General features: G+C 40.4%; 1 protein-coding gene across 1 annotated transcript in view; it reads right to left on the reverse strand.

Moving 5' to 3' along the window:
* Positions 1-11,934: 11,934 nt before the first annotated feature.
* BRINP1 (BMP/retinoic acid inducible neural specific 1) overlaps positions 11,935-13,606 on the reverse strand; it is a 204,221-nt gene continuing 202,549 nt past the window's right edge. Inside the window, exon 8 of the mRNA XM_032164985.2 lies at positions 11,935-13,243. Within this exon, the coding sequence (XP_032020876.1) occupies positions 12,103-13,243 (1,141 nt within the window). The 3' untranslated portion in view covers positions 11,935-12,102. The remainder of the gene's footprint in view (positions 13,244-13,606) is intronic.

Here is a 13,606-nt window from a genome sequence, read left to right on the forward strand (position 1 = left end):
CCTAAAGCCTCATTTTAACGTAATCATCTCTTTAAAGGCCCTATCTCCAAATATAGTCATATTTAGAAGTACTGAGGGTTCAGACTTAAAACACATGAATTTTAGGGGTACACAATTCAGCCCATAATAGTAATTATCACTACCTACTGCTGCATGGGATGCCATGTTTTTGAACTCGGATAACAATGGCAGCCATGAAGATTTGCAATTCAGCTATTCTGTTAATCTCCCAGAGGGAGTTGTTTTTGTGTGTGTGTGTGTGTTGTTGTTGTTGTTGTTTCAGGACAGCCTCTGAAACTAAGAGGAAGGTTTTAGAGGCTGCTGGTCCTTCTCAAAGATAGAAAAGAGAAGTTAGAAGACAAATACTGCAGTATGTGCATGGTACATGTGAATATACAGAAAGGAATTATGATGGATGGTTACCTCTTGTTCATTAATCATGAGCCTATATTCAAGAAAATAAGAGACAGTTAATCTCTCAGTTGGGGTATGCTGCTTCATTTATAATAATAATGAATAATATTAGCTATATTTATTTTGTTTATACTATGTATCTGTGCTTTATATGCAGAATCTCCTTTGATTCTCCAATTTTAGAAAGGCATCATAAGGATCAAAACCAGAAATTTGTGCAGATAATGTGCTTTCAGAGGAAGGGTGAAGAGGAACCAGTATTTATTTTGTTCCTTCTAGTGCAAGGTGCTATTCCAGATATTTTCTCTTCATAATTTCTTTTAATCTTCACAACAACCCCATAAGGTGGGCAACAATATCTTCATGTAAGAATAATAAAATTAGTCTCAGAGAGATTAACTAACTTGCCAAAGTTCACCCAGCTAAGTCATAGTGCAAGCCAAGATTCACTCACAAGGGAAATTGACTCCAGAAGCAGTGTGCTTAGCCACTATTCTAAAAAGATGAATGGTTAGGATGAATATTTTGGGTCATCACTGTTCTGGACAGAACTCAAAACGAGACAGGTCTTTTGGAGAGGATCAGTTCCTGGGCAAGTAGTTGGTTCACACACAGCTGCTACAGTGTGTGGGAAGATAACTACTTCAATGGGTGTTACCTGGTGTAGGGAGGATGAAGATAATAGAGAGTAACGGAGAGGTAGTCCAATCAAACAGCATCGGGGGCAGTCATAATAGTACATGGAAATGGGTGACAGGGATAAGCCCTATGACTGATAGTCTTGCAACAGGCAAAGACAGAAGAAATGACAGGTAAATGGATGCTATAAGCTCATGTGCAAGAGCAGGACTCTATACATCAAGGAAGGAGTGGGGATGTGGCAAAACAAAACAAAACAAAAAAAACTAGCAAGGTTCCCTTACTTCAGGGACAGGGAAACTAAGAAGGAAATCAAGGAGTTCAAGAGACTGGAGCAGGGATCCAAATACTGTGGTACAAGAATAGAATAGGATGGGATAGCAGAAAGGCTGACTGGATGCTGGGTACTTTTGATTATATTTCGTCATGCTGGAAATTTTGCAATGGCTGCCAGTAGCTCTTAGGATAAAGTCCAAAATCCTCATATGACTTGCAAGACTTCATCATATGACTGCCTAATACCCTTATCTTCTGCTACTACTACTCTGTATCCCCATCCCCGGTTCATCCACTTCTCTCATTTCCAGCTGAACTGGACCACTGCCTAAACTGTGTACTCCCCATGGAAAAATGTTTCCTTTGCTCTCTTCATTCAATTTGACTTACCATTCAAGACTCCTATTAAACATCAGATCCTCAGGTGCTTTCTGCAATCTTCCCCTCCCGGTCCAATCTAGGTTAAGAGTCCATGTCATGCACTCCAATAGCATCTTAAACTTCCCTCTCCTTAACATGTATCACACTTAAAAACTAATGCTCAACTGCCTATCTGAACTGCAAGCCTCAAAAAATATGTGTTGAATGAATTAACATAGAATTGAACTTTAACACCTTCAGTCTCTACCGACTAAGGATAATATTTTCTCCATATCTTACTTTGAGATTGAACTTGTAGGTGGTAACCAAGAGGCTGCAGCTATTGGGCGTGATTGCCTACATGAGCTGGCAACTGGGTGATATGGTTTGGCTGTGTCCCCACCCAAATCTCAACTTGAATTGTATCTCCCAAAATTCCCACATGTATGGGAGGAACCCAGGGGGAGGTAACTGAAACATGGGGCCTGTCTGTCCTGTGCTATTCTCGTGATAGTGAATAAGTCTCATGAGATCTGATGGGTTTATCAGGGGTTTCCACTTTTGCTCTTTCCTCATTTTTCTCTTGCCACCGCCATGTAAGAAGTGCCTTTAACCTCCCATGATTCTGAGGACTCCCAGCCATGTGGAACTGCAAGTCCAATTAAACTTCTTTTTCTTCCCCGTCTTGCGTATGTCTTTATCAGCAGTGTGAAAATTGACTAATACACTGGGCATGTCCTGCTGGCCTCAATTGCCACATCAAAATTCAATGAAGCAGACTCACCAAGTTCTTGGCTCGGCAAATCTCTCTTAACCCACCGAGTTTTTGCAGTGCTTGAAGAAAATAAAAATAATATTTTTTCTCCTTATTTTTCCACTAATTTAGATGGATTAGTTTCCCCTTTACCTGCCTTCTGTTCATCCTTACCCCTCAGAGGACTCTCTTCCCAGGGGCCTCCAATTTGCTGGTGTCCCTTGTGTTGGAAGAGGGGTTTTAAAGGAAAGTTTGGTCCTTTTCAGGACTACAGTAGCAACCCTTAATGCTACTAGGACAGAACTCACTCCACTGTTCCTGGTGGGGTTGCTAAGCAACATCCCTGATTGCCTTGAAATGGGGTGAGGCTATAGGAAGCTTTGTCAGGGGAGAGGACACTGGGAACAGTCACTGGGAGCTCCTTCCCTTACAAATTTAGTCTTTCATTCTCTTGTTTCCAGATTCCCTTTTTTTTTTTTTTTTTTTTTGAGACAGAGTCTCTCTCTGTTGGCCAGCCTAGAGAACAGTGGCATGATCTCAGCTCACTGCAACCCCTGTCTCCTGGGCTCAAACAATTCTTCTGCCTCAGCCTTCTGAGTAGCTGGGATTACAGGCGTGTGCCACCACGTCTGGCTAATTTTTGTATTTTTAGTAGAGACGGGGTTTCACCATGTTGGCCTCAGGTAATCCACCCACCTCGGCCTCCTAAGGTGCTAGGATTACAGGCATGAGCCACCGCGCCCAGCCTAGATTCCATTTTAATTATTTAAAAATGATGTCTCCTCTGATGGTACCCTGCTGCCATTTTGAGTTTAAAGTACATTTGTTGTCATTGGTCACTTGTGAACTTCTGGAAGGCACAGATTTATCTCTAACTCTTCCACTCAGTTCCTGTGCTGGAGAGGATTTCGGAGGAGACACATACACAATAGGGAAGGCCAAGGAGCATAAAGAGACAATGATTCCAAGTCTTGGTCTTGAGCCATGTCTGGCTCAAGGGAATAATGAAAGCTAACTTCAGCTGAATGCTTACTAGGTGCCAGGAAGTTATAGACAGGGCCTTAACTGCACTAACTCATGTAAGCGATGACACCCTGGCAAAAGATGTGTCCTCATGCCAACAAGATGAAGTAGGAGTTATTCTACCTACATGACAGATGAAGAGACTGAGGTTACAGAGATTTAGTAACTTTCCACGGCCACACAGTTTGTGAAGACCAGAACCAAGAAGTAAACCCCTTCAGGCCTTTGGCCCCCTGCTGCTAACCATTCCATATCATCCTCATGTCTTAACGCTTGTGCTAAATCAGTAATTGCAAAACTGAAGTTACCAGCCCTTTCTCGTGCCTTGGTTTCCTCACCTGTATGATGGAAATAATAACAACTCTGTCTTAGAGATTTATAAGAATTAAATAAGATACATTTTAAATACCTGGGACGTCACAGAGGCTCAGTAAAAATTATATGCCTTCTTTTCCTCTTCTATCAATGTGTGCTGAATCTTAAGACTTGACTGAACCTAGAAGAGCAGAAAATGGCATTTATACTTCCCTTTTCCGGATACATCACTTATAGAAGTAATGCTTTCATAAACACTTAAACTTTCTCATTATGATAAAGTCTTCATTCTGCCTGTCAAAAATTTCAGTGTCACTGTAAGAGACAGGAAATTGGTTCACTTCTTATGGTCAAGGATAAACATTCTTGGAATTTTGGGATCAGAGAGACACAAGTAATATGAGAAAGTAGAATGACAGAGGATGCTGAACAAGGACAATGATGCCTTCACAGGGCCCCACTTACTTTCTACAGAAGTCATTTCTCCTCCTCATTCATTCTAAAAATCCCCTCAAGCTATGTTGGTCTACATTGAAAGGACCTCAGATAGGTTTTCAGGGGGCTTGGACCAGACTGTTCCCCGCTCTACCCACTATGATGAAATATGGGAACTGGCTGAGTTGGAGATCAATGGCCTTCATTATGTGCCTTAGTGCTGGGGAACAGACTACAGTTTTCATCACCTGATCTAAAATACCCATGCCACTGCTCAGTGTCTGCCCATGTCACTCCCTTAGTACCACTCCTTCCCAGACAAGAGTGATGCACAGTCAATACTGCTTTGCCAGAGAGAGCTGGCAGCCCTACCTGGAGCCAGTAGGCTTCCCTGAGGTGTTTGAGAAGGAGTAAGAAATGCATCTGTGCTCTGAGTCAGACCACATTCTTCCAGATGGAAAATCTGCCCTCCAGAACAGGCAGAAGCTCTATGATTTCGGGTGTCAGTACATTTAACACTATCCAGATACACTTGACTCTGGCTCATGGAGGGATTTCACGGTTCTGTATTGAAGGAGCGGTGCCAGATGCCTTTAGAGTCTGAGCTATCCTTACAGATAACTTTCTTAGAGGATTTATTTGTATCTTTTGGGGAAATCGCATGTGACAAAGTTAGAAGACCTGTTTATGGAGACTGACAAATCATAATTCCATCATGGCCACCTGTCAGATTACTTGGCTTCATGGCCGTAGTCAAATTACTCCACTTTTCTAAGTCTCAGTTACTTTGTGTGTAAACTGAAGTGTTAATTAGACCCACCTCACTGGGTTGCCACAAAGTTAAATAAGATGTTATGATCTGAATGTTGCTTATTCTCCTCCAAAAGTAATGGGTTGGAACTTAATACCCAAGTTTTAGGGTATTATAGTTTTAAGAGGTGGGGCCTTTGGGAAGTTATTAAGTCATGACCTTACATTCGCATTAATTGGGTTACTGACCTTGTAACAGAAGCTCAAGCTCCCTTGCCCCTTACACCATGTGAGGAGAACAAAGCAATAAGGCCATCTATGAGGAACAGGCCCTTATCAGACACTGAATCTGCTGATGCCTTAATCTTAGATTTTCCAGCATCTAGGACTGTGAAAAATACATTTTTGTTGCCTATAAATTACTCAGTCTCAGTATTTTGTCATAGCACTCCTAACAGACTAATACATAAAATAACTTGCATCAAATTCTTACTATAGTACTTGGCTCTCCCTAGTGCCATGAGCTCAACTGATTTTAGTTTATTATTAAGATTAATTTGTCTATCAAAATTATATTTTTTATTTGTGCCATTTATTTAACAGATAGGCTCCTTACATGCCAGACCCTGTTCTAGGTTTTTAAAAAGTATTTAATTCTTATAACACCCATTTTAGGGAGGACCTACTAAGAATCTCCTTTTTACAGAAGAAACATTTGAAGCAAGAGAGGTTAAATATCTCAGTCAAGTCACAGCTGGTATATGGCCAACCTCTAGGTCCCATTTCCTGTCTTGAAATCTGTGCGCTTAGCCACAGCCATATGCTGCCTGTTATTTTCTCATGTCAGGAATAAGGTTGAGTGTAATGGTGAAATCACTAATCTGGGAATTAGAAAATTTGAGTTCTAATTCTGGTTTTATAGGTGCCTGAAAATTCAGGAAAATCCCAGAACCTGGGTCTAGTCTCTAAGCTCAGAATACTTTTGTGCACTCACAAAATTGTTAGGTGACATTATTATTAATTTATAATTATGTGTTACACCATTAACACCATATAATTAACAAACCCTTGGCAGTGTTTATAATCATCCCCAATTTATAAAAGCATTACAATCTCCTTACACATTCAGGCCTGTGGCAAAGTCAGTACAATCTCTGCTCCCTGGTTAAAGCTTGCGGGGAACACTAGACAGGGAAAGCACGGTCATCTCTGGTGACATCAGCATGAAATTCAGATTTTCAGTGTGGGTGTCCCTTCTTTCTCCCCATCAGCTCTGCAGCTTTTGTTTAAAATTTTTATCCAGGCCATTTTCTTCCTGGACTGGGATAAATATCTCCATTTAGAAGTTTCATGAAGACCATGAAGCCTGAACTGTGGAAAAGGCTCATTGTCCACTCTTAGGGAGAGATTGGCCCTTGAGTAGAATCAACACAGATTCAGGGGACACCTACCAAGTGAGGGATGTTGGGAGTGGAGGTCAAATATTCAATCAGAGAGCAACTCAACTTGTGATTCATGAAACCTATTTGTTTATTCCAAGCTACTTGGCAGATATTTTTCTTTTACTGATTTAACAATGTTTCCTTCAAACCTCATGCCCACCATTATCCCAGGTTCAGTGATCTAGATTCTGTCTACTGATGATGCCATATATATCAAGGCGTTCCTTTTCATCCTTTAGCCTAACTCTTTACTTGCCAGTTTAGAAGCCTCTTTCTTTCAGTTAATACTCACAAATAATATATCTACTAAATAAATGTGTTTCTATGATATATATCAGGGTTTTGTTAAAGTGACCATAACTACCATTCCTATCAAGATGTTTATCTTTATATAAAGACTGCCTTCTCTGATGGGCAGGAGGGTGCTATGCAAGCTATATTAACTTGGTAAGTGATCCTAGTTCAAACTATGCATGAAACAGTGAAAAGGGAACTAAACTCATGGTTTAGACTAGATCAGAGGTACTCACCCAAGGCTGGTAGCATTCCAGAATGTTCAAGAAAAGTTGTTAAGGGATCTGTGAAATATTATTGAAAAGTGTATGTGAAGGTACATTTTTATTGGGAAGGAACCTAGAGCTTTTGATACCTCAAAGAAATTTGTAACTTTCCTCAAATTAATTAAAATTAAAGAGATTTGTAATTTCCCCCAAATTGACTAGGTGACAAGTTTATTTAATAAATGTGATGTTATTTCCCACTCATTGGTTCAAATCTATCCCATTGCATTCCTTGGATCCATGTCAATTTGTGAGTTTGCTGAGAAGGGAGGAGAGTTCCAAGACAAAGTAGTGAGAGAATATACTATGTTCCTTGACTGCAAATGCTGACAGTTAGATCCAATACTGAAAAGTAAGGAATGGCATTATATGTGTAACTGCAGGTCCTGACAACAATTTAGAGAGAGAAGGAATATTGATGAGTTTACTCAGGCAGCCTCCTCCTTTTAGGTTTTTAGAGTTGCTAAGGCTGGAGTCACTGATATGCAATTCTCAAGAAGAGATCAACCTCCACTCAGCCTAAGATTATTATGAACATCCAAGGATTTAGTTGATCCTCAGTTGGAAAAATGTCTATGTATAAAATTTTGGTAACAAGAAATTATATGTTTATATATATATATATATATGATCTGGCAGCATATATATATGTGTGTGTATATATCCATATAGATATGAAGAGAGAGAGAGTGTTTGGTAACCCATTAGTATAAATATCATGGGGTTGATCCTTGATTCTTACACTAACTAGAAGATTAGGCTAGAAAACCTTTTACTTACAGACAGTAAAAAGAGGACTAAACTCACGGTCAGCGTTCAAACTTTTGGTATAATCCTCTCTTTATATAAATTCTTTATATCAATTATATAATTATATAATTCAAAAAGTTGAAGTTTTAAAGATCTGTAACATCTTCTTTAGCCCTAAAAGTCTATAATTCCACCCGTCCAGTCTTCTCTCCATTTGTCCTGGTAAATTAATCCTCTGTAACTCTGATAAAGTAGTTTTCCTAAAAATCTATCTTGACTGCCATGAACAGTGCTACATTAGCTTTCTTTTAGTCAATATGTGTTTAATATGTTTTTGTCAATTCTTTTATTTTCAACCTTTATCTACTTTTAAATTTATAACTTGTAGTCTCTGGTTTTTTACTGACCAGTTTTATCCAATTATATTTATTGTGATTATCAGTATAGTAAGTTTCATTATTGTACATGTTTGTATGTGTCCAGCTATTTTAATGATTCTTTTGTTGTCTTTTTTTGCCTTCTTTTCAATTATGTTTTTCTCTATTAACTTAAAAGTTATAGGATCTGCATCTATTATATTAGGGGTTAATCACTCCTCAGTCTTGAACTCTATGGTCTCTACCCCTGACATTTATCACCATCTAGTGGGTGGATCCATATCATTATTATCATTTTCTTTCTACAGAACAGAGTATAGGGTAACATATTTGTCATTTGGATCATTTTATCAATACAGACAATCTAACAAGATACTCCACATTCCAAACTATATTCTTGGACTTGAATAATCCTGAAGCCTCATTCCTATTGTGTTCATCTGTTTTGCTCCCCCACCTTTCTTCCACTTTGTAACATGTAGTCTCCGTCTAACTTTGATTTTAATCACTGAAGGGAGCCTTGCTGTTAGTGTGACCTCTTCTTGCCCTTGTCTTTGAAGGGGGCAGATGTGCCAGGGTCCAGAATTTTCCAATGATTTTATTTGATAGCTAATTAATGTCCTTCTGTGGTTTCCATAGCAATGCCACACTTTGCTGCCAGGCCTTATCCAAATGGGCATTCTGTTCACTCTTGTGTCTTAGCATCAGCATATTAATCAGACACCATAGGTCCTTCGTTGCTGCATCAAATTGGTAAGACACTAATTGAATTAAAATATCACTTGGAGGCTTCAGGCTTCTCTTCCAGCTAGAGGGGAACCTTATTAGCTCAAAGGGCCAGCCAGACCCAAGCAGGAAACATTTGGAAATCCACATAACTTTTTGTCCTTTCATAGAAAATTATTTTCTCACCATTGAATAAATATTTTGATGTCTGAATCCTTCTTTCTCTTTGAAAATTGTTCTATTTCCCTGACCTTTCTAGTCATTAAACAATGCTGTATTCTTTCTATAAGATGAAGTGACTGAGTTAATATTTTCAAGGTGAAGGGAAGAATTTTTCCCACACCTGCAGTGGGTGAAGTCTGGAAAAGAACTCAGATTGAAGGTCCTAATTGAATTGTGATAAGGATTAAGTAGCACACTGCATATGAAGATTGCTGTGTAAATACAAGGGCTTATTACATTAGGAGATTTTGGAAGTGCCTGGAAGGTATAGATGAAGGAGAAAAGAAAGGGAGGGAACTGAAGAACAATTAATCTTAAATTCATTCTTTAAATCATGAAGATTATGGATAATTGTTTCTACTGCTCATATAGAGTCAAAATCCTCACTCTCTTTGGTAGGTTTACTATTTCAAATAACACCTTTTAAGATCACTATTGGAACTGACCCTTAAATATGCAATGCATATTTATACTTTATAATTGTTTTCGCATCCACTGTTCCTTTGGTCACTCTATTCTTTTCTACTTGCCCAACTCCTGATCATTTTTCTACACTTAGAATGAATAAGTCCTTTCTGTAAAGGCTTTTCCAACCCCATAAACAGAGTTAATACCTCCTTCAGGGCTCCTATCTATGTGCCTGAGTGCATGAAAGCACTGATCATGGTAAACTATAATTATTATTGTTTTTTCAATTGGTTTATGTGTCTGTCTTTTTCATTAGTTTATGACTGGCACAAAAGCATGAATGATTTCCTTTCAAATCTATGTATTTCGGACATGCCCCATTCACCTGCTAGGTGTTTAATGAATGTTTGGTCATTGACTGGCCTTCTGCCAAATTTCATGCTTGATGGATAAGCTGTGATGTGACCTCTGGCATAAAGGATTTTTAACCTAAATGAGCACTGAACCTTCTCAAAATCTGAGGTCCAAATACCTATGTCAGTGTAAAGTGCATGCCACACTGTGAAAGTTGGTATAGAACATATGCTAATTCATACTAAAAACTGAAATATTAAAGTTGGAATTTACCATTCTTAAAAAAAAGAATCTTCCTCTCAGACACACTTAGACAAAGTAGATAATTCTTTACCTCTATGCATTGAAACCCTCCCATTCTTTCACCTTAAAATAAGCTACACTAGGGATGGTGTTCACTTGGTGTCCTGCTAACACAGACTTCAATAACCTCTGAGACAGTGCCTTGTATTTTATCCAGGAGGACATTACCATAAGAAGGAAATGCACATTGCAGAACTGGAGCCAGTGGGTGAAAGTATGCAAAGCTGGTGAAAGTATGGAAGGATATTGCAATTAGATCTGGTTTATAACACAAGCTGGAATGGGAGCTATTACTCTTCTTCCATGAAATAATGTTAATAATTCAAAGAAAGTGGAAGATAGAGCTAATTAGCTAGCTCCCTGTCCCTGGTATGATCTAGTCAGTGAATGGTGGTGATTTCCCAATGATGAAGAGATTTGCACTGGAAGAAGTTTAGATCACAGTAGTTCTATTTTCTCTTCCAACCTTAAAATTTTGTGATTCTGCGTTTCTCTGCCAATGCAGAAATGAGGATCCAGATGCTCAGGAAGAACCTCTTGCAAGTACCACCTTAGCAAAAAGATGAACTCAGAGTTTCTGGAGACTAAGTAGTGATGTTTGACCAAATCCTTTACAGAACTGCTTTGAAATGAGCTGTCTTTGTTAGTCTTTCATCCTGATTTAACCCCCAAGTTAAAGCTGTCTTTCTTAGTCTATCATCCTGATTTAACCCTCATAAGGCCTCTCTCCCTTTCACAGATGCCAAGGAAGTGGCAGTGTTTATATTTCTGTGTGTGGGGAAGAGGAACGGGTGTAGGTGGTAGATGTGCATGTGTATTATCAAAGGAGACAGATATATATATATATATATATATATACACACACACACACACACATATATACACATATATATATACACACACACACACACACATATATATATATATATTTAGACTTCTTAGGGAAGTCTGTCTGGCAAACCAATGCAATACTAAAACTTACCCTGTTTTTTGGTCACTGATTTTATTTAAACTAAAACTTTACCTTTAATATAGAAAGAATTTCTGGGAAACCTAGATTTTTTTTTTTTTAGAAAGCAAGTGGGGAAAAATTTCTTCAAACTCTCTCTATAAACAACCTCAGACTGAAAAAAAAAAAAAAAAACTTCATCCCTTGGCAACTACGTTGAAGGAGAAAATACAAAAGCAGCCAGTGTAATTTGGAAGAAGGTGTATTGCCAAGGGAGTCAGAAAGTGAGGGTCAAGCCCTCATTCGGGCAGTAACTCTGGGTGTAATCATGGGCATGCCATTCCTCTCTGAGCCTATTTCTCAAACTAAGGAGTTTGAGGAGCTGATATCCAAAATTACTTATTGTCCTGTGACTATGTGAATGTACCCCCTCCTAATCCCACCTACTGGCCAGCTTGCGTTAGTTTTAATGTATTCAGAATGAAAGATGCCCTATGGGTAAGATAGCATTGTCACCGTATTCCCACCCTTGTGTGAGAAAGAGTCAAAAAGAAGAGAAAAAACACACACACAAGGAATTAAGCATAAAGAGGGAATAAATCTTAACCGAAGAAATATCTTCTTTATCTATGTCCATTTCCTCCAAAAAGGAAAAATGGCAGTGTCAGTTGTACATTACATATATCTCTCTTTCTTTTTAGTGTTTAATCTTAGCACCTGCACAGCAGAGATCTTTACAATTCATTGCATATGCTTTCTCCCTTCTCCCCCAATACAGCACCTGAGGCCTAAGAAGCAACTCCCTCAATGCTCCACAAAAGGCTGAGACCCTTTTTCATGACAGAGTGAGTATAGAAATAACAAACATGCCCAACGCTTTTATACAGTTGCTTTTCATTTCCAACAAATGAAGATTTTCCTCCTTTTCTTTGAATATTAATTACATTTTACAAATTTTTGTGGGTTTTTTGTTTTGTTTTGCTTCATTTTGTTCTGTTGTGTGTGTATACAACAACAGCAAAAGTCCATAGCAAGGAGTCCCGGGTTAGCAGAGTTTGGCTGTCATCTGGTCCGACTGTTTGAGGATCTCCGTGTTGTACAGGTCCAAGGCGTGGTTCACCCTGATGATCTCGCTGTTGGTCAGTTTCAGGCGGTGTTTCAGCATACAGGAGAACAAGTCCAGCTGGGGTTTCCCCGGGGCCACAGGAGGGGCCAGGCGATTAATTCGGTCCCGAATATCCAACAAGAGGAGCATCACTGACGAAGAGGAATAGAACTGGCCACCCTGTGTGTAGGACTGGTTGACCTGCTGCACCGCGCTGCGCAGGAGGTCAGCGTTGAACCTCAGGCTATACCCGAACACCTGCACGTCTGAGATCTTGATGTAGAACTGCCTCTTGGAGGGATCGGACAGGTCCACGGGGCCCTGGCCTGTCTCATTTCGCAGTAGGGTAGGTAGCCGAGTCCGACTACGTAGGTAGATGTGGACCGTCTCGAAAAATGTTTTCCACCGATTGCCCAGCAAAAGAGTCCAGTTGTAGCACTGGCTGTTTTGGAGACGGATCTTCTCCCAGCGTGGGTAGCCAAATTCCCCGAAGGGCATGTTCCAGCCCTCCGAATGGCTCCCGCTAAAGGGGTTGACATAGACAAAGAACATGGGGTCCAGGCTGCTGTTGCGCATCTGGCAGATGCGCATGGACATGCCGATCACCATGTGGATGAAGTCCATGCGGTTCTTGTTGCTCTTGAGAGTGAGGGACATGCGCTTGCGCCACCGAGGATCAAAGAAGGTGTCGAGGCGGATCTCGTTGCTGATGAAGGTGGTGTGGACGTAGAGGCGTGAGTCCATCTTCTGCAGCAGGTACTTCAGCTCCAGGTCCTGGAAGTCCAGGTCGGTCTCAAAGCTGATGAACTGCTCGCTCCGCTCCGAGTCCACGTTCTGTGGTTCGCAGCGGCCTCGATACAGCTTGTAGCCCTTGTTGCAGGAGCCGCAGAGGGAGATGTTGGCCAGGCTGCACATGGCGCAGCTGTTGTTCCCGCCTATCACGCAGGGGATGGGGCGCTGGCACAGCGTGGTGCTGCCGTGGCACACGCAGCTCCGCTGGCTCTCCAGGAAGGTTCCCCAAAACCCATTCTCATTACAGTAGAGGAGCGACTGGACCCTTGCAAGCCACTGCTGAATTGTCCTGGGAGATAGAGGAAAAATGGAGAAGGTTAACTACCATGAGTGGGTCTGTGAGTTACAGTTATCCAACTGACAATGCAAACTGGAGCTGCCCAAAGGATGAAAGGACTGGATGGAGCAGTGACAACAGGAAGGTCATTGAATATAAACATAAGAACTACATTGTAGCTCCTCGTAATGCCACAAACCAGCTGCATGACATCGTACTTTACCTTCCTAATGTTCAATGTCCTCATCTGCAAAGTGAAGGGGTTGGAGTAAATGTTCCTTGGGGTCCTTCCAGCTCTTTGATTCCATTATACACTAGTCCCAAAGACGTGTGATTCAGGAAATGAAAGTGTCTAGACTCAAATACCCCTTCTGG

Source organism: Hylobates moloch, unplaced genomic scaffold (genome assembly GCF_009828535.3).
Source record: "Hylobates moloch isolate HMO894 unplaced genomic scaffold, HMol_V3 SCAFFOLD_10, whole genome shotgun sequence".
In the NCBI taxonomy this organism is placed as follows: domain Eukaryota; kingdom Metazoa; phylum Chordata; class Mammalia; order Primates; family Hylobatidae; genus Hylobates; species Hylobates moloch.